The following is a 21631-nucleotide window of genomic DNA, read 5'->3' as shown; positions in this document are numbered from 1 at the left end:
ACCTGCACGGTGAAGTCGACATGATATTTATAAAATAATTTCACATTTTACCCTGTTTTCATATACATTTAATATTCTGTGTACCTATGGTACACATATGTGCATACACACACAAACTGTGGTGTCTGAATTTCATTATTGGATTTTATAGCCCTATTAACCTGTACTTTCCTTGAGGAAAGGGTCAAATGTGAGTATCTAATGACTAGTACGTGGATCCGCACACGGTGCATATTCAGTAAATGTAACCCGAATGGCAGAATGAATGAAGACATGAGTGAAGTTCACCACTTACAGGCTCTTGTTCCAAAAGAATGAGGCTCACCACAACAATGTTTATGTCACTTCCAATGGTCCCATCTTTAAACAGACTGGAGACCTGTTGGAACAAGGGAACTCTAATAAAATTTCAATCAAGAATTTCCAAACCATTTTGGGGGAACCAGTCAGGCATAGTCACAGGTGTGCAGGATTTGGTTTCGCCAAACACGTGCCTGTGAAGGCAATTTCCTCAAATCTTGATCCCCTCCCAGTAAAATCACCTGGCTCCAGCTCTGCTTCTGCCCAGGCACGGAGTTCTCTGAACTGTGGCCCTGTGTGAGTCAGAGGGCTCCAGACGGCCCCTTACCATGTTCATGACGGTGAGAATGTAGGTGGTGACGTTCCCCTTGCCATGCTTCTCCACCATCTTCCTGTCTGCCACCACCAGGGTCTCCACGTTTAGCCCCTTATGTGACTTTCCGGCTGATCTTCGGGGTCTCCCTGAGTTTCCGTATTCATCAAACCTTAGGTAGGTGTCCTCAGTGGGAGGCTTGGGGGCATCTATAATGAAGATAAGAGCGTGTGGAAGTAATCTCAGTGGAGAATATCTGGATGAGACAGATTGAGAGAGATCTAAACAGGGGAGGACAGAGACTAGTAATCGTGGCTGCACTACTCCACTAAGTTGTCTGCCCTGGCACTCTGCACCTGGCCTGTGGTGGAGAAAAGTCCATCCAATAGCTGCTTGGATGTATGGGTGGATGGGTGGGTAACGGGTGGATGTAGTAGCCCCAACATGTTCTAAAAAGTAAGAGAAAGCAAGTCATAATTCTAATTAGTAGAGAAAGCAGGCTAACAAAAATAAATTAAGGGATCCTTAAAGAAGAAAATGCTCATTTTGTTTTACTCAGAAATTGTAAAAATAGACATTAGTCTTGTTATCTGAATTCATGAAACTTTATACATTATTTTCTCTTTTTTGGTGGGGAGTACCAGCGATTGAACTCAGGGGCACTCGACCACTAAGCCACATCCCCAAGCCCTATTCTGTACTTTATTTGGAGACAGGGTCTCACTGAGTTACTTAGTGCCTTAGTGCTGAGGCTGGCTTTGAACTTGTGATCCTCCTGCCTCATCCTCCTGAGCCGCTGGGATTACAGGTGTGAGCCACTCTGCCCAGCATATTTTCTAAATAAAATGTGAACTTCTCTAAAACCTCGTGCTTGCCTTGTGGTCTCATTTCATCAACACAAACGTAAATATTGCACATGATAAGCCATCCAGAAGGACTCCTCTTAGTTACTGGGGAAACAGTAAAGTCAGGGGTGATAGCAAAACTGTCTTAAATACTTCCACCACAGTTTTTGAGCAGAGACCTGCAAGTCCCTGTTGGGGCAGGCACGACACCTGTGGTCAAAGCACAGTGACAAGATCAAGGACACTGAGAAAACTCAGGATGTAACTATGTACTAAACAAGTACAGAAATAATTTAATAGTACACTGAGAAAAGGACACTGAGAAAACTCAGGATGTAACTATGTACTAAACAAGTACAGAAATAATTTAATACTATAACAACGATACAGTCATGATCGTACACACAGCTGTCCACAGAATAAAATTAGAAGATCAAATCATGAAGAGTTAGATGTAAAACTGCAAGTTCACCCTGTGGCCCTGGATCTCAAGTGCCTTTTCCATGAAAAAAAGAATAATATCCACTCATAAAGCTGTCCTGATATCAGCTCTGATGTCTCATGTCCCGTACATTCCACTCCATCACTGCCGTGATTGATGCCACCCTTACAGACAGGTGCTAAATGGATGTTCCTCAAGGAGATGTTTCAACAACACCAGAGTCAATGAAAACTGGGAGAAATGCTGCTTTATTAATGCTCCTGGTTAAATTCCCAGTGATGCCAATTCCTCTTCTCCCTGGGAAGAGCCCTCATCAGCCTGTGCCATCCAAGGAGGTAACTGCTCACCACTTGTGGCTGCTGAGTCACTGAAATGTGGCTGGTGCAAGAGAGGAATTGAATTATTTCATTTAAATTGAAAATGCAATATATGATTCAGTTAATGAAAAAGGTCTATCTTTGGAACAACCAAAATATGTAAATCTATTTTTTTAACCTCAAATCTTCTGAACTTTAAATATGAATTATTTCTGATAAAAATTTATCACCTCAACTCCAATTGAGCTCTAAAAGTAAAATAAACACTGGATTTCCAAAACTTAATATAAAAAGAGAATGGAAAATCACTCATTAGTAACTTGATAGAATGATTACCTATTGAGATGAGATTTTGAATATATTGATTTAGCTCAAATGGCATCAAAATTAATTGAACTTTTGAAACTTTTAAAAAATGGGATTGTTAAATTTAAAAATGACATTTGAGACTCATAGTGCATTTCTACTGGACGTTGCTGGTCTAGAAAATACAGAAGGTGGTGCCTGGGTCACAAAGCACGCTCAGTCATTCACTGCTGCCTCTCTCCCTGAGCCAAGTCTCTTCCTCATGTCCCCCAAAGGAACACCCAAGCACTCCTGGACATTTGCCTCTGCTGGCTCTCATCACTGCAAGTCTGTCTGGGTGCTCTTCCCAAGGGCAGAGAAACCAAGATGAGACTGTGGCCAAAATGAGATGATAAAAGAGAAGGAAGGAAGGGAGGGAGGGAAAGAGAAAGAAAGAGGAAGAGAGAAAGAGAGAGGGAGGGAGGGAGGGAAAGAAAGGAGGGGGAGAAAAAAGAGAGAGGAAGAGAAAGAAAGGGAAGGAAGGAAGGAAGGAAAGAAGGAAGGAAGGAAGGAAGGGAGGAAGAGAGAAAGAGAGAGGGAGGGAGGGAAAGAAAGGAGGAGAGAAAGAGAGAGGAAGAGAGAAAGAAAGGGAAGGAAGGAAGGAAGAGAGAAAGAGAGAGGGAGGGAGGGAGGGAAAGAAAGGAGGAGAGAAAGAGAGAGGAAGAGAGAAAGAAAGGGAAGGAAGGAAGAAAGGAAGGAAGGAAGGGAGGGAGGGAGGGAGGGAGGGAGGAAGAGGACAAGAGAAAGAGAGGGAGGGAGGAAGAGAGAGGGAGGGAGGAAGAGAGAGGGAGGGAAGGAGGGAGGAAGAGAAAGAAATGAGGAGAGAAAGAGAGGAAAAGAGAAAGAAGGAAGGAAGGAAGGAAGAGAGAGAGAGAGAGAGAGATACCACATCTATCTAAGTCTTTCCTAGAATAACCCAGAAGAACTGTCACCCTGGCAGGAACCGGGCCGGGCTTTCTCCTAGACCACACACCGTCATGAGTGCTCAGCGTAGCCCCGTCTTAACCTGCAAAGTCACCCGACAGCACGCAAGAAACCCATGGAGGCCCAGCTAGGAACAGAGTGAGAAAAAGTTTCCTTACATACATTTCTTGCGTCGTCCACAAAAATGTTGCTTTTGCCACCTTCGATGGTGGTACTCTGTCTCTGGACTCGGGGACGCAGGGGGAGTGTGACTTGGGGAGTGGCCAGGGGAGGTCCGGCGGGAGCCAGGGTAGCCACGGTACCGCTGCACCTTCTCCTCTGCTGTCCTTTTGTACAGTACGTGAGGACGGTGGCCCGCGGGGGAGCTGTAGTTGTGTTCCTGGGCCAGCAGCTGAGGTAACGGTGAGATGAGGAACTCATTTTTTCGTGTCCTTATTAGACCTGACTAAAAAGCCAAACACAAAGAACACATTCATGGTTCCATGCATCCCTTCTTCCAGGATGGATTTCCAGCAAATGCGTGTTGACTACTTCCCGTGGACAGGCACCGTGCAAACTGCTGGACCTCGGTCATCCCAATTTTATCTGCACCAGTATGTCGCTATCTCTGTTCCCATTTTACAGAGTTGGGAACTGGGGACAAGCTAGCGGGTGGAAAAGCTAGTGTTGGCCCTCTACCTCCTGAGCCAGAGCTCTTTTCCACTGGGCTGTCAATTGGAGGGGATGGCACCCAGGTATGAACTGCAGACCCTTACATATGCTAGACACACTACCACTGAGTCACATTTCCAGGGAGGCTGGCCATCTTGGTGTGGGTGTGCCTACAGGGCTGAGCTCTGGACAGCCTGCTGCCCTCCGCACGGCAGACACTGGTGCGCAAGATATTCCATCTTGATTTCACAGTGCTAGGTAAAAAGACTAGCAAGGGCAGCGGAGGAAGGAGCGGGTGGTTATCTGTAAGCGGGGATCTAATGAGCTACCCTAGCATGAAGAGATATATTGGCTAAATCAATAAGGAGGGAACCCCGGCGAGTCCGCCCAGTGAGTTTCTCCTTCCAAGTCCAGGCGCATGTATCCTTGTACCTGATCCTGCTGCCACCGTGCACCTTTGCCTTTGAGCATGGACTCCACTCCCTTCTCTGGATATCAGAGTTCTCGGGCCCCACTGTGAAAATTGTAGTCTGTGGACCAGCAGCTTCAGCCTTACCTGGGCTTGTTATGAATGCAAAACCCTTGGGTCTCACTCACCCAGACCTGTAGAATCATGATCTGCACCTTACTCAGATGGACAATTTGTACACCCATTGAAGATGGAGAAGCACTGTTTAACAGACCAGTGACTTCTCAACTGTGCTGAACATTAGCATCCTCTGGGCATCTTAAACACGTGCGTACACTCTCCTCCAGGCAGAATCCTACACCTTTAACATCAGAATCACTTTCCATGTGACTGACACCACAGTGGTTTCTATTCATCTCAATATTATGAGTAGCTGTGAACCCGTGAGCTAGGCCTTACCTTCTTCATGTGCAAAATGGGGAGAATCCTTCCTGCCCTGGCACTGCACAGGGAGAGAGAAAGTAACCTCTGCTGAAGTCCTTTATTTGCTGTGGTCTGCAGCAATTTGATGACTGATAAGGAGGAGGAGGAGTGACTGACTCAACAAGTATTCATCGGGCACCAAGCAGGCACCTGGCATGCAGGTGTGCACTAGGCACACACCTGTGCAGGAGCAGCACAAACCATGTGGCTTGCCAGGGAGACGCAGGCACCTGAATCCGTGAGGATGATGCAGAAGGTTAAGTGGGGTGAGGTGGTAAGGACAGGTCCCCATGGGAACACGGCTGGCACCTAACCCAATCTGGGGGCAGGGCAGGTGACTGACTGGCTGCAGAGGGGCTGTCCCCAGGCCTTAATTTGGCCCTAAATTGGAATCAATTTCTTATTCCTCAAGGAAACCCCAGAACATGTGGTTTGGTCCTGATTTTCCTGCCACCATCTGTATGGACTGTGGCACTGACATGGTATCTAGAACCCAGACACAAAAAGAGATGGTTTCATCCACCAAGTAGTCACTGAGCGCCCAAGTCTTGGTCTTATTCTAGGCATAGGTATTTAGAAAAAATAGGTACCTACTAAATAAATAAAACAGTTCATGTCCAAGTCCTGGTGGAGATTATGAGAGAGGAGAACTAATAGGCAAGATGAAGAGAAAAGGAAAGTCAAACCCCACGGTTCCAGGCAGGCTGCCCATCTTCTCTCCAGGACCATGTTGGAGGGGCACGCCCTTCCACATCTGGCCCAGGCCCTGCTAGCAGAAGCTGCCTTGCTCATTTAGACATTCTGAACTGCACCTGTCCTGGCCACATCAGCCAAGCTCTCACCCAAGGCAAGGACCCTCACCCCATGCACCCTGACATTACCTCTTTTCCTGGCCCTCAAATATCTGTGCCATCCGCTCCCTGCAAACCCTGCCAGCTTCACCCATCCGCTCTCCCTCATCTTCCTGCTGCTCTAAACAGGATGCTGCTGTCGTTCTTCCAAGTCCTTTCACTCTCCTGGTGTCCATGCACATTACTCTTTCACCTGCCATCTTGTTCTCCAATGGACTGGCTTGGCTTTCTGGTGCTCATTGCTGATGCCCCAGCTTCAATGCCATCTGCTCAAAGAAGCTGTGCTCCTGACCCTGTCGAAGGGATCCTCTCCTGCTTCCAAATCCATCTAGGCTGTAGTTTACTGGCTTTGTGTCTGTCTCCAATGAAGGCAACAAACACAATACAACCCTTTGTCCCTCTCTGACTCATGACGTGAATGTATACTTGCACTACCAGAGGCTGCCTGGGGATCCCAATTAGCAGCCAGTACATATTTGCTTCTTAGAGACATTGACCAGAGTGGAGGTGTACTGAGAGCATACCAACAGGAGAGGGGAAAACCAGAGCCCAGAAGTGGAAAAAGTTTAAGGCCCCAAGACACGGGAACTCAGCAATCCTGTGATTCAACCTCACAGCTACCTGGGAGGAAATCCCCGCAGAAAGCACACACAGATGGACGGTGGGCTCCCAATTCCCTGAGTGGGGGCCTCTCATCCAAGACAAGCCTTCACCTCTTTCAAACGGCATGCAGACAAAAGACACCATTTACAGTCCCCCAAGACAGTGATTAGTTAAAGAAAAAAAAAAAGTGAATTAGCCTTGAAAGCCCTGCAGCCTTACTAACTTCCTTACCTGGTTCAACTAATATCAAAGGCTTAAGTCACTTAAGAGCTTTGAGTGGACTAACCGGTTTGGAAGCGTTCAATTTTCTCTGTTTCATGAAAACTGTAGGTTACACAAATACGTGCTGAAAACTTCTATACTGAGAAAGCAATAAAAAGAATCCTCCTATATTGGGACAAACACCCTGATCCACACACTTCAGCATGACAATGACAAAAATCTAGAATAAGTCTTTAAAATGAAATGAGAATTGTACAGTGCTGGATAATAAAGAAGAAAAACATTCTTTTTCTGGTTTGATGAAAAATGTTGGAGTCTAAGCAAATGAATACATCTTATAACATCAGGATATAAGCTCAGGGATTCCAAAAGAGCCAGACAGGGGTGAGGGGGACAGATCCTTGGTCTCCCCTGGCCTCCAATTAAAAGAGGGAAGCAAAGGTTAAACTAGTAAATATCATAAATGAATATGAAATATTTACTTGTATATAGCATGAAGAAAGAGCTCAGGTTCTGAGAGGGACAGTAACAGAAGGGGTGGGAAGAGGGGAAGTTGATTATGGGGTGGCATTATAGAGTGTTTTTTAAATGGGCATTTCCATTGAAACCAGGGGCAGTCTTAGTGAAACTCAGAGACTGACAGCTCAGAAAAGCTCATGAGAGCAGGAAGAAAGCAGAGACCCTTGCTGCCTGCAAAGAAGGGAGCAGAGTATGAGGTCACTTGGGCTTCCCCTGGAGAAGTAGACAGGAAAGGCCCCAAGTCCACTGCAGTGTGGCTGCTGGCAGCTGCCGGTGGCGAAAGAAATGCACCCAGTTCTCCATTCCCTCCATAAGGCAAGCCAGGGGCAAAGAGCTGGGCGGTCCCACTGGACTCTGCAGAAGGACCAGCTCACAGTGACTCTCCCATACTAGCCCCCTTTATCCCACACCCCAGATAACATAATGCCCAATGTCCTACTTACAGGACAGCTTATGCATGTAAAGGATACTGTCTTGGCCCCATGTCCTTTTTATAGGACAATCGATATTTTCACTTATTTTCATTATGAATAATAATAAAAGATATGTAAGCTCTAGGCTATGGTCCCCAACCTATTTAATGTACCTGGGTGTAGTTTGTTCCACTATTTTCAGAATTGAAAACCTGGGATATAAAGAGTTCAGAGTGTTCCATTCATTCCAGTTTTAAAGATAGAGAAACTGTCACATGGTTTAGAGCTTCTGAGCTTTAAAACTAAGTGCTTATTGACCATGTTCCATATTCTATTCAGATATTTTACCATTTTATTCCTTAAAAGGTGAGAAAGTATGTTTTGTGAGCAGACATGCCCTATTTTAGATTTCAAGAGCAAAAAATAGAAGAACAAAATATAATTCTCAAAAAATTCACATCAAGTATAACTCACAGTTCATGAAATTTCCCCATTTTCCTTTAAGATGCCCTCCCTATAGGTCATATTTCAATTCCATTAAAGGCTTTAGAATTAACAGGAAAAAGGAGAACAGAGATTCCAGGAATACCTGATAAATTCAGTGCTCAGATGCGAGCACAATTCACTTGAAAAAGTTCATTGTGAATAGTCTTAAAGAGGAATAAAAGCCAGGCACAGTGGCGCATGCCTATAATCCCAGTGGCTTCAGAGGCTGAGGCAAGAGGATCAAGAGTTCAAAGCCAGCCTCAGCAACGTCGAGGCACTAAGCAACTCAGTGAGACCCTGTCTCTAAATAAAATACAACATAGGGCTCAGGATGTGGCTCAGTGGCCAAGTGCCCCTGAGTTTAAGCCCCAGTACCAAAACAACAAAACAAAACAAAATAGGAATGAGAATCAGGCAATAACAAGTTCCTGGAAGGTAGAGGCCATGTCGAAGGAACTTGCATTCCAGGCCTATATCTACCAAAAAATCAAAAAATTAAGACTTTGTGAACTAATGATGCCTCCTGCAACTGAATCAGTACTTCCAATGGAATGATATGAGTAAATCTTAAAGAAGTATCTTGATATGATAATAAAAGGAGCCCAGGGGGCAATATCATTATTCTATTTCCTTTTTAGTCAAGTCTAATTGACAGATGCAACAAAGTAATCCCTCATAGCCTGGATGGAAAAATACTGGGAAAGAGGTATATTTGTGGTCACCAATAATCAAATTATTTTTCATTTTTTAACTTTTAATCTAACCACAAAAACCTGTAAATATATTGTTATTTCAGTCAAGATTACCACATTCTTTCGAAAATATATTATTTTATTTAAACAAAAGCACTAAAGAACAAATAATTGATTAATTGTAGGAGGACACCCCAAAGGAAAAAATCCTCAGTGGAGAATCAGTGACAGGCTAAAGAATGTGTGTTTGGGGGTGTGGTGGTGCTCACCTGACTCAGGAGGCTGAGGCAGGAGGATTACAAGTTCAAAGCCAGCCTTAGCAATTTAGTAAGGCCCTGTCTCAAAATAAAACATAAAAAGGCCTGGGAATGTCGCTCAGTTGGTTAAGTGTCCCTGGGTTCAATCTCTGATACAAAAAAAAAAAAAAAGTGAGAAAGTGTAGTTACTATAAAACAGAAATCTACGGTCCAGGTTGGGGGGGGGGGGTAAAAGGTTAAAAATAAAGGCCAGGAAGTCTTTATTTGAGGAAAACCAAAGGCAAGAGGATATTTTAGAATTTCTTCCAGTAATAACAAAAACTATTGAGATAAAATGGAATGAGAGGAAAAGAGTTAAGCGAAAGTTTCAACATAGAACTGAAGGTGTTGAGAAGCAAAATTTAAGCTTTGCTGAGGCAGGAGGATTGCAAGTTCAAAACCAGTCTCAGCAACTTAGCAAGGCCCTAAGCAATTTAGCAAGACCCTGTCTCTAAATAGAAAATAAAATGGGTTGGGGAAGTGGCTTAGTGGTAAAGAGACCCTGGGTTCAATCCCCAGTACCCAAAAACAAAACAAAACAAAGCAAAACAAACAACAACAACAAAAAAATCCACAAAATTTAACAATGGCTTTAAATAGAACATTAGGGACTTGATAAGTCAGAAACTGTTTACCAAGTCCAGGGGAGAACAAGCAGAATTAGTTGGGCCACTGATCAGGCAGAGGCGAGGAAAATCTGATGCTATCATGCCAAGTACAGAATGACACTGATAATATCCTCCAGAACTCTAGGAATATAAAATATAAATTTTTTGTCATCGGCATCTGCACACAGAGATGGTTTAATAGACAGTTTGAATCGATCTTCAAACATGGACTTCAAAAAAGAATGTATGTTCCAGATTCCCAGTTACTATTAGAGGGAAAAACATGTTTTGCTTTTGGAGGAAAAAATATAGATTTTAAAAGAAAACCTGGCACTTGCTCCCCATTGTTGGTTACCAATGTTACTACTGTGGGATTCACAACACCAATATCATGTAAATATAATCCAATATGTGGGGATTTATATTTTCCAGATTTGTACAGCCACCAATGTTCCTTCAAAACCTGTCAATCCACGCTTAATCAGGTACTGTCAATAAGAGTCACCAAGTGTCCACAATTCTGCCACACTGAAGTGCTTCTTTTGTCTTTCTCTGACCTCCTTGGGAAGTTCCAAACCTCTCTGATAGTCAGGGCCCTGGCCTGTGAAATGGGAATAATAATAGCACTTCATTTGCAGGGTTTTTAGAGTATTAAATGTGTTAATATTTTTAAAGCCCAAAGACTGTGCCTGGCCCGGGGGTAACACTCAGTACCTATTTATTATTCTTATCATTATTATTTGAGGGAACAAAGCAGAGAAGCCAAGCCTATTTCTAACTGCGTTTATAATTTTCCTCTTCATTGGGACCTGGAATTCTGGTCCAACTGAATAGTAAAATAAAATAAAAGCATGAATATTATTTCAGTTTATTGAGAAAGCAATGAAAGGACTAAGCAAGGCTTAAAAGAAATGAAAAGAGACATCGTAATGAAATTCTCACATTCTTGACTGAAGGTATTTAGACAGAGACAAAATCACAAATGTCTCTACCTTGGAGAGTGGCTTAGCCCAGGGATTCCAGACCTTGGTGTGTTTGGGTGGAGATGGGAAAGATGGCGGGGAAGGAAATCACCAGGCTACTCCCTTCACATGTCCCTCTCGGTTGGTGAGCTTCACATCCATAATGTTGGGGGGTTCAGATGCTTCAATCCAGCCTTACTGCCTTCTGAAGCCTAATATCTTGTCTTCCCTCTCCACTGAAAAGAGGTGACAAGTCCCTTTTCAGTCTGATCAGCGTCACAGGGAAAGAAATATTTGTGAATGGCCTGCAAGAGTACATGGAAGGTCTCTCCTGGGAGTACTTTCTGGAGAACATGGCAGAATGGACCAGGACCATGGAGCAGGGCTCTTAGGTCATGTTCTGGTCCTCTGTTTGGATGAGACAGGTAACAGTCTTCCCTTGCAGCAAGCACCTGGGCACACCAAGGCCCTTCCCCATTTGCCCACTAAGTCCTCAGCCTGCTGTTCACATGGCTGTACCTGTGAGTGGATTTGTCCATGGGACTCTTAACGTCAGTGAGGCAGGGAGAGTCTCCATGACTTTCTGAGTCTTGCTGACGATGATGAACTAGAAGTAAAGGTACCAAAATCCTGCTTTGGAAGTCTTCGTCAAATGCTTGGTTTTCTTCTCTACCCTCACCCAGATGTTCAAAATGAATTATCCTTTCCTTTCACTTACATGAACCTGATCTAGCTCCAAAACAAGATTAACTAACATGGCCTTGACCACAAGCAATGGCTTATGATCCTGACACAAAGATAAAGAGATTCAGTCCCTTTCTTCAAAGCACTTGCACTATAATCACCAGGACCAGTATAGATCACATCATTCTAGCAGCTCCTTATTTAGCTAATTAATACTATTTCTATTGAAATAAATACTTAATGACTTCAACAGCCCAAATCCCATGAGACCAAAATACAGTGGTTCACAGCTCAATATTGGTTTGGAAGTTATAAGTACCCAGATTCTGTCCAAGCTATGCCTGGTTCATTCTCCAGAATTGACTCTTGTTTTTTAAGCTATTATATGAAAATGGTTGATATATTTACAACCTATTGCATAAATTTTAATATTTCAAAAATGCATAAATGCTAATAAGTGCATATAGTTTTTTTCTTTATTTAAAAATATTTATTATTATAATCATACCTTTTTATTAGAGAGACAGGAAACTGAAAGAACATTATAAGGAAATGGACTATTACTATATTACTATGGTAAGAATGGACTATTTCATGCAAATTTAATTTAATCTCTCGTATCAAGTGCTTTGTAAGATTTCATGCTACATTTTCATCCAAATGAAATGAGTCAAATGAGTAAAGAGGTTTCCATATGGTCTTTTTCAGCTTAGTGACTTTGCTCTTGGTTTACTGTGTAATAAGTCAGTTACCAGAAATCATTTCATAGATTTCCTTCATTCTTTAATGGTGTGATTTCATTATTATACTCTTTGCTATGTAAGTTGCCCACCATGTTCATAATAGCCTTTACACCCATATAGTTTTTAAACATTTTTTAATTTGTTTTAATTAGTCACAACCTACATTTCAACACTTATTAATTAATCCATGATGAGTAGATCTTGGAGAGTCCTTCTCCTCCCTCTCCCTACCTTCTCTTATTGTACCACCTATAGGAACAAGCCCCTGTTTCTTAGGTACCAGACAGAGAAGGTAGCATCTCATCTGCAAAAGCTCACCTGACCCTCAGAACCCTTCCATTCAAAGGGGACCTTTAGTTTTTCATTAACTCCTCTATATCTCACGGTTATCTGACTACACCCTAGACATGCATCCTCTTAGGATTCAGGAGATTGTGACTTCAGGGGAGGGAAAAGGGAAGTTCAAATAACAGATTTCAAGGTAGGACACTATCAGAACAGACCACTTCTGGGATGGCACATTGTATGGATCAGAGAGACTCAGAGACACAAATTGACTTGGGTCTTTCTCAGAAATGAAGGCTGAGGTGGAGCAGCATTAAAATCAGAGGGTCAGGCTGGTGGCCTCCATCTCCATCTTCACACTGAAAAGTATAAAATAAAGGAATGGCCCTGTGACCAATGGTGACATTGAGACATCGAGTCAGCCTCCCTCTTCACATAGAGCAGTTTGAGTGAATCGGGGGAGATGGTCCCACCTCTATAGCCATCTGAGTGGAGGTTTTTAGTGAGAAGTTCAGGACCCATGTTTGGGCTCCCCACAATTCCTCTGTGTTGCAAGCAGCAGCCTATGGAATGTGGGATCACATGGCTATGAATGTTGACAGATGTCAATGTCCAGCTGACCTCTGGAGCTCCTACCTCTGCCCCCGTGCTTCCATTCCAGCTCAGACACGTTTTCGTATCTAAGCTCGTCTCCCTGTTGACAGTCTGTTCTCTCTCATTCATAGTTATTTTTATAAACCATAGTTATTTTTACAAACCATCACATTGAACAGACATCCCTCATACTCTATTACAACAAGATGAATTCTTGGCTAAGAAATAAGAATTTCAAGATTCCCTCCAGTTCAGTCCAGCCCCCTCCAAACCCAGCCCCTAGGAACCTCTAGCATCTTCTGCCTTTTTCTAAAAACTCAACTCCAGCTGCATGGGCTCCATTGCTGGCCATAAATAGGAAACCTCAGCTCCCATCTCAGATCTCAGTCTCTGTGTTTGCTGTTTCCTGTACCTAGAAAGCTCATTTCATTTTTGCATTTTTTTTTTAATTCCAAAAGGCCCCCTCTTCAAACCATCTTATTGTCATTTTCCATCTCGGTCATCTTGATTTTTCAGTACTTGATGGTCCATCCTGTTGCTCTTTGCCTCCGTGCTTATTGTCCATTGCTATTAGTTCCACGAAGCCCGGGACTTGTGTCTCTCTTGCTCATTCTTTGCATGCCAAGGGCCTGGCATATGGTAGGTGCTTTGTAAATAATTTCACAAATGAAGCCACATGATTGGTGCTAAGGGAGTCATAAAAGTAAGCAAGATATTGATGCTATATTCAAAAACACTTCTACAGCGGGAGACAGACATAACTAAGCAGACACACTTCTTTCCCAACTCATCGTTCTGATTTCCGGATCCCCCCATAAGCCTCCACTCCATCCTGTACTTTAACATAGCGCTCATCAAAGAGGCTGTAATTTCTCTAATTTCCCCTCATTCCCGGTAATGTAAATCCCTGGTGAAGGAGAGATAGTGTTGTATCTGACTTTGTGCCTTTGGGACTCAGATGGCACTGCATGACAATTCATCCTGAATTTAGGAAGGGATATACAAAGTCAAAATCCTCTGGGAGGGAACCACCTCTGAGGATATGTTTGGGCTCATATGCGGTGAGGAACGTCTGAAGGTTCTGAAGAGAGAAGCCATCAGAACACAATCGACGCTAAAGAAAACTGGCTGACTCCTGCACTGTAGAGATTTGCTTCCTCCTGTAGTACCAATCTAACACATATTCTGCCGGGCATTACTGTGAAATATGACAAAAATTTAGATAACAGGAATTCCTATAATGAGCACACATCCCCTAACATGCAGTTTATCAAGTTTTGTTATGCTATCTGTGCTCCGGATTTCTTTTTAAAAACTTAAACATTATACCTTTGGGTAGTCACATACTGCAGTCTAAACTCTCAATATCACATCAATTCAGGTAAATATTTTGATACAAGATTAGTATCCCTTTCCATGAAAACTAATTCCTTGCAGCCTGACAATCAAAATCAATTCTTGGTATCACTTGCTACTTAAATTCCACTCAAGTCTATTTAATTTCTAAGTTTGGACAAGGAGGAATTTATGCAGTTGAATTTCCAATACATGCTGGCTGAAAATAGTGACTTTCCAAGAAGGAAAAGTTGACACGCGTGCATCCTGTATCCCAGTTGAAACCACATGAACAGGGCCTGGTGCATTTGCAAGACGTGGAGGAAATCGCCTTTGGGGTAGACGATGCTCCTTGTTCCCCAGGCTGCTGCCTGCTGATGTGCAGGACATATGTTTCTACTTGTTTCTGTGGTGGTGATGGGTTATGTCAAGCTCTCCACCCAGCCCTGCCCTGCCCCTCTTGGAACCGATGGCATTCATTTGTTAAACAGACAGCTGGTGCTGGAAGCCATGCCAACGATCAGCTGTTAGAAATGTGATGAAGTAACCACGTGGCATCAACCCATTGGGCAGTTGCTGGAGGGGCTGGATGACTGACTGAACATCCCAAGGTCTCCTAAGGATGGGGTGGAAGAGTCAGAGGTGACCACCATGTTGGAAACGTCTGGTCCCAATTTTCCTCAGTTATTTATCTTCTCCTGCAGGTCCCCTTATCCCCTGCCTTAAGGTAAAACCAAGGAAAATAATCACAGGATTATGGGGTGTTAGCAACTGTGTGGTCAATTCCCCTGATTTTATGGAGGAAGGAAATGAGATCCATGGAGAACAAGGAATTGTCCCAAGTTTCAAAACCGATGAGAACTTAGTTATCTAGCATTAAGTTTTCTTGTCTACTTAAGGAAGAGACTGGACTTGATTTAAAAGACCTTGTACACCTGAAATTCTATCCTCTTTTCACTTGGGAAGATATGCAGGTAACTTACTACAAAATACAATTTCTGTTACAAGACAGCAGAGGCTGGAATACACTTAGCAATAAAAGTGTTTGTTGATGCTATGTCCCACGGGAGTCCAGCTAAGATCCCAAGAGCCAGACTTCAACCTGGATGCACACCAGGCTTAAAGATCCAAATGCTGTACCCAGCCCAGACTTTCAGAATCTGAATTTCTAGGGGTTGGAAAGCAAACTTCCAGAACAGATGCTGCGAATTTATACCCATAGGCCCAATCTGGCTCTTTGTAGACTTTTCTGGTTCCTCTCAGTGTTAACATTTTATTCCATGTAGAAATTTGAACACACTATTGTTATTTCATTCGGTTTTTCAAGAGAAGCTAGAAGTTCTGTTTTGCATGCATGGGTACTTGGCAGCAGCTAAGGAGAGGCTACCCCGTAAGGCAATGGCATAGGGTTTCCGGTTTAAAGTCCCCACTCCTACCACATCCCTCATGCTACCAGTCAGGTGTCTGTAGACACTGGACTTTGTGACCTTTCACCTAGTTAAACCCTACATCAGACACACCTTGCTAGCTGAGGCATTTCTTTTTCCTTCTTTTGTATCAGCCAGACCACCTGGCGCAAAGCTCACTGCATAGATATGTCACATACAAATGCAAGTATTAAGGAAAACATACCTTGAAATATGTGTGAGGAGAGGAGATCTGGGAATAAAGGAAAAAGAACCGGGATTGTGAGTCTAGATCTAGATTCAAATTCTGACTCCATTCCTGAAAATCTTTGCAACTTTAGACCATTTGCATAAACTCCTGTGGCCTTCGTTTCCTAGTTTGTAAAGCGAGGATAACATAGAATTTTACTCTTAGTATGGCTCGGGTGGGTGAATAATATGTATGCATACATATGTATGGATGTATGCATTTACACATGTATGTACATACGTATATTTGTATAAGACTTGGTAGAGGCTGTGCATTGAGAAATTAATGAATGCTCATTGTAAACATGAGGCAGGAAGATAAACACAGCTTTCTTAGAAGGTTGGAATCGAGGCCTGGTTTATTTAACCTTGTGAAGTCTGTGAGTTTGCAGATTCTTGGTGCCTTCATACAGAAACAAACTACAGAAGCCTGCAAGAGGGTAAACATTTCTGTCCTGTGAACTATGCTTGCCTTCTGCTGCATCCAAATTGCCACTCCAAACAGATGCTGGGGAGGAAGGAGGGAGCCTGAGGGGGGGCAAAAATAGCAAAGGACTGTGTGCTTCAAATTAAACTAATACCCTCCATCCAGATCCAGCTTCAGAGAGACGTAAGTAAGAGAAGATGTCAGGCCAATGCATATGCTGCTAACTCGCTAACACACACATAACAGAGTGTGCAGGGACTTCCAAGTTTGTCTCATGCTCTCATAGTGGTCCCTGGCTCACTCAGCTGTCATGCAAGATCCCCTGTTATGAGCACCGTATGACAGAAATGCGACAGTAGCTTTCTTGCCCAACTCTGGCTCATTTCCATCTCCTGCCTGATAGTTACCTATCAGGCTGTCATGTCTTACATTCCAGAATGTAAGATGGCCCAGGTCACCGTCATCATGGAATAAACTGGATTTCAACAAAGCAAGCATGTCTAGGCTTCCGGATTACCAATGAAAACAGGATTTTAGAAGCAACTCAAAAAGCACACTATGAAGAGCATTCACACAGAGGCGCTTCTGCCTAACTCTGTCTGCTCGTGCTTTGCACGCCACACTTTCTGTATCCCATCCTGGTATTTTAATGAACATATTTTAAAGAGAATTGCTTCTGCTATCATGTCTTTCTTTAAAGAGGTGATTATAGGCTGCATATCAGTGACTTACCATGATCACATTAAGAAAATCAACGGCAGGATGTTGAGTTCTTTAACTTCTGCCAAAAAGAGAGTTTTATTTGATTCTCCAACCATAGCTGATAACACATGAACTGTGACGACAGCCAGTGTCTTATGTTTGTCCATCAACAACCAAGGCTGTGAGTAAAACTGGGCCTTTTTTTCTCCCCAGTTTGTTTATTTAACTGATGACTGCTGCTCTCATTTGTGTGGAACAGACACATCTACCCAGCTTGGATGAGAAACACGGAGCCTGCCCTTGTATTCTCTCTGGTATCATCTCTCACCACTTGACCCACCCCCATCCTTTCCTGCTTTCCAGGCAGGCAGGCCTTTCTGCCCTTCTTTAAACTTGCTAAACCTGTTTCTGACTTTCCCTACTAGGAACACTATAAGCCCCGTGTTCTCTGCAAGGTTGGACTTATCTAGTCCGAAAATTCTTCCCTGATCATCTAATCAAAAATAGTCCCCAGTCAGAATTTTGGATTGCACAGGCTGGAACCAAGTGCCTGGGTTCAAATGTTGGCTCTGCTGCTTGTAAGGCTTGTGAGCTTGGGAGGGTCATGGATGCTGTGTGCCTTGGTTTCCTCAACATGATGGAGGGTACGTGAATGGTATTGGCTTGATCCGGGCTTGAAACACTAATATACACTTAAACCACTTGGAACACTGAGGCACAGGGAGTGCTGGGAGGCCTGTTGCATTCGCTGCTTCCCTGGCTGAAAATACTGTGGTCTTTGACCAGCATTCAGGGTAGTGGAGAGGAGGGAGTCTTGCAAATTCTACTCAGTTTTATATCCTCAGCTTCCTGGACCAAGAGAAGCACCAGATGCATAACAGATTCTGAGCATTTGTTTATAATAATTAATAATATTAATATTAATAATATTAATAATGTCCAAATGATGCTTTTGAGGCAAGATGGCAGCTTCTAATGAAACTGGCATCAGTCAACCAAAAGAGGGAGTCATTAGATGGAGGATCAGGGCTGCAAGTTAACAAGAAATAAAGGTAAGAGTAGCCTGACCTTTGCATTATCTGGTTCCACAAAAAGTATAGAAGTTCCAGTCTAAATAGGGATTTGGATTTATCTTGTTAGCTACTGTTTTCTTTTTCCCTTTGGCAGGGAAGAATAGTCTGGAAAACTTCTTTCACCACAGTGTATGATTGGCAGATTAATGTATTCAGTCAATATTGAGCATTTATAATGGGCTAAGTGCTGGCCCAGACCCTGGATCAAGGAATGAAGCAGGGCTGCCCACTGTTCTCAGGGTGCTTGGGTTCCAACCAGGAAAACCCAAACACGACAAGACAAACCCTGACCCCCAACACCCAGGAGTCTGGGAGACCAATGACAAGACACTAACCAATTCCTGGAACGGTTTCTTACCAGAGGAGACATCTAAGCTTAGTCCTTTGTGAGGCCAGAGCTGACCAGGTGGATGAGGAGGGGGTGGGGAAGCAGCTCCAGGTGAGGGAGCAGAGGTGAGCTGGGGAGAGGGGCTCAGTGCCTGCGGCGATTGGATTTGTCAGGCGTAGCATGGCTATGCGTCCGGACACGCGCACGCTACCCGGAGTGGAATGCGGCAGGTTTTTTAGAAGCCTCGAGCCTCAAAAACATCATGTGAACACTCGTGTGCTTCAAAATAAAAACATCATCATTAGCAAAAATTTACATTGAGGTGACATGTGAATAAGATTCTGCAACTTGGAATAAAACCCACAGAAGCCACTGGGTTCACCCAAGTTAAGGACTTTGGGCTTTATCCTGAGAAAATGTCCTCTCATGGGGGATTTAGAGAGGGAGGGCGGCCGTGGCTGCAAGGTGGAGGATGAATTGAGGGGAGGAGCAGCTCCGGGGCCAGGAACCACATCCAATGCTCCTGACTGGGCCTCTGCAGAGACAACCAACCCAGGATGTCAGAGAAAGAAGAAACCAACCGGAGGAGGAGATGAGATTGACATGGTGTCACCACCAGTAAGTGGCAGAGAAGAAAATCTCAGGAGGGTGCTCGGATCTCTCCTGTAGGCACCTGGGTACCCTTGGTCTCCTCTTTATCACCTGCGAAGCCTCACCCAGCCTGCTGGTTCCCCGTAGATGGCTCCCTCAGCCCATCGAGTCTACAGTCTGGACTTCCCAACTGAGCAGCTGCTAGCCACTGTGGCTATTTAGTTCATTAAAATAAAATAAAATTTAAAATTCAGAGCCTCATCCACACCAGCCACATTTCAAGTGCTCAGCAACCACACGTGAACAGAGTGGAAGGTCCTGCTGAGCAGTGATGAATTGAACAGTCACCAAACACGTTGGAGATGCTGCCATCAGCCACATCGCCATCCTGCCATCGACCTTATCCATCAGTCTGTCCAGTAACCTCACCTGTTTGTGTTTTGTTTTCCTTTTTAATCGAAAGGACATCAAACCACTTCCAGAAACCACCCACTCGCCATAAGCACGAACTGCATGCACAAAGGCCATCGAAGAGAAACACAGCAGTTAGACACCAAGTGCGTGTGCTTCTCAGGCTTGCACAACACCAAAACAGGCCCGGGGCTAACGAGCGGGACCTACCATGTCAATAGTAGTAAATGCTTGCAAGAGAGAAGAGGGTGCCTTAACAAGATCCCGTCCCTCTCCCTTTTATAACTGCTAAAAGCTTCATGAACCAACCAAGCTGCTGGCCTTAGAAATAACGAGATTATAATATGTGAGAACAACAACAAAACCTACAACTGTACTTGGCTTCCAGCAGAAACCAAAGAACAGAAAGAAAATGGATTTTTTCTTTTCCTGGCAAGGAGACCCAGTTCATTTCAGATCAACCCATGCTTCTCTCTGAGTTTCCAGAGCCTCACCGACGGACCGGACCCTCCCACACCTTGGGATTTAGAAGGTGGTTTGGGAAACTGAACAGAGGTGCCCGTAGAGAAATGTACCTCATCCTGCTAGTCACTAAATAATAATGCATTTCATTGACTACTTATATTCACAGGAACTTCATTCATTACAAGACCAACAGTCCCAGATTACAGATGCCCAGTCATGGTACAGGAAATTGAGCAAAATGATAAGAATCATTTAATCAAATAGTTGACCACATACTCTATGCCAGGCGTAACGGGCAATGTTACAGGAAGGAAGGCAGTCGGGTCACGTGGTGTCACTCCTCCTCTGTTTAGGACTCAGAGCGCAACCTGGAGCTCCTCCATGGCCCTTGGGATGTCAAATTTCAGACTGGCATGATCTGAACACACCCCTTCTTTGGCCCCTTCTCCGAGTGCTCGGCCCTCACTGACTCTGCACAAGCTACCCTGGCCTGAGGGCTGGTCCTGAAACAGGCCACATGGGATCCCCAGGTGGGACTTGGTCAGGTCTGCTGCTTCTGCCCAGGACACGTTCCCACGTGGCTCTCTGACCCATTTCCTCCTGTTCTGTGGCTTTCTCAGTGACAACTTCCCGGAACTCCAGTGTGAAATCCCGCCTCTCCTGCTGGCTGTAGCCCTTCTTTCCTCCTAACACTGTGCCCTCGGGGACACCACCAATGCCTCCACTACAGTCGGTTCCTTCTCCCTGGAGCAGGGACTCCAAGTGGGCAGGCACATTTTTTGTTTGCTGCTGAATCCCCAAGTCCTGGCTGAGTGGGCACTGTGACGACTGGTTAAGGGAATGAGCACCTCCCTCCTGGTGGCACTTACATCCTAGGTGGCAGAGCCTCATGTGAAGGCACCAAGTGCTAAAATTACACCCTTCTGATACCATAAGAATGCATTTCATTTCTTATTAAATTGAATCAGACATTAAATCAGAAGGTGCAAACACAACTATCGAATCCTATTACATGCTGACTTGATGGGTGGGCTGGAAGAGGGACCTTCAACAGTATGAAGAGACCATCGCCTCTCAAAGATCTAAAACATTCATTAAAAAATGTACTCAAGGAAGAAAGAGACTCAGAATCTGTGGGTATCCACAGAGGGGTAATGTGATCGCTATTTTACAAACGTCAGTCACATTTTTATGGATCGTCTTTAAAGCACTTGAAAACTGGAAGGGCTCTCAGTGACCATCTGGTCACCAAAAAGGTGACAATGGATGTTCAGGGCAGCCTGTGATTTTTTCCAGGTCACAGAGTGGTCACACACTGCCTAGGGCCAAGCGTGGTCTCCAGAGTGTGTCCCCAGTCCTGCGCAGTCTCTACTATCTGGTGGGGTTGGGGCAAGGCCTCCACACACAGGCTTCCTGGGGGTATGTGGGCAGCCAGGCAGGGTGGCACTCTGGGGGCTCAGGCCGCTGGGACTGAGATTACAGACAGGCTGAGGGACAGCGTTCTGGACCCTTTGCTATTCAGCCAGCTGCTATGGTCTGAACATTTACAGTGGGCCCTCAAAATTAATATGCCAAAATCGAGGGGGTGGACTTAGGAGGCAGGAACTTTTGATAGGTCATGAAGGTAGATGAGGGATTGTGTGTCCTTATAAAGTAG

The 21631-nt window shown here is 44.2% G+C and overlaps 1 protein-coding gene across 4 annotated transcripts in view; it reads right to left on the bottom strand.

Moving 5' to 3' along the window:
* The window catches only part of Adamts18 (ADAM metallopeptidase with thrombospondin type 1 motif 18), a 130885-nt gene that overhangs the window by 72121 nt on the left and 37133 nt on the right, over positions 1-21631 (bottom strand). For 3 of the 4 annotated variants that reach the window (XM_047529945.1, XM_047529947.1, XM_047529948.1), the window contains exons 2-4: positions 3645-3931; positions 629-822; positions 296-379 (exon numbers count right to left, since the gene is read on the bottom strand). In XM_047529945.1, the coding sequence (XP_047385901.1) occupies positions 296-379; positions 629-822; positions 3645-3906 (540 nt within the window). In that variant the 5' untranslated portion in view covers positions 3907-3931. The remainder of the gene's footprint in view (positions 1-295; positions 380-628; positions 823-3644; positions 3932-21631) is intronic. The other variant, XM_047529949.1, reaches the window with a different exon arrangement.

Source organism: Sciurus carolinensis, chromosome 16, assembly GCF_902686445.1.
Source record: "Sciurus carolinensis chromosome 16, mSciCar1.2, whole genome shotgun sequence".
Taxonomy (NCBI): domain Eukaryota; kingdom Metazoa; phylum Chordata; class Mammalia; order Rodentia; family Sciuridae; genus Sciurus; species Sciurus carolinensis.
Note: the sequence above shows the minus strand (reverse complement) of the source record. Positions and strands in the feature narration are given on the sequence as shown.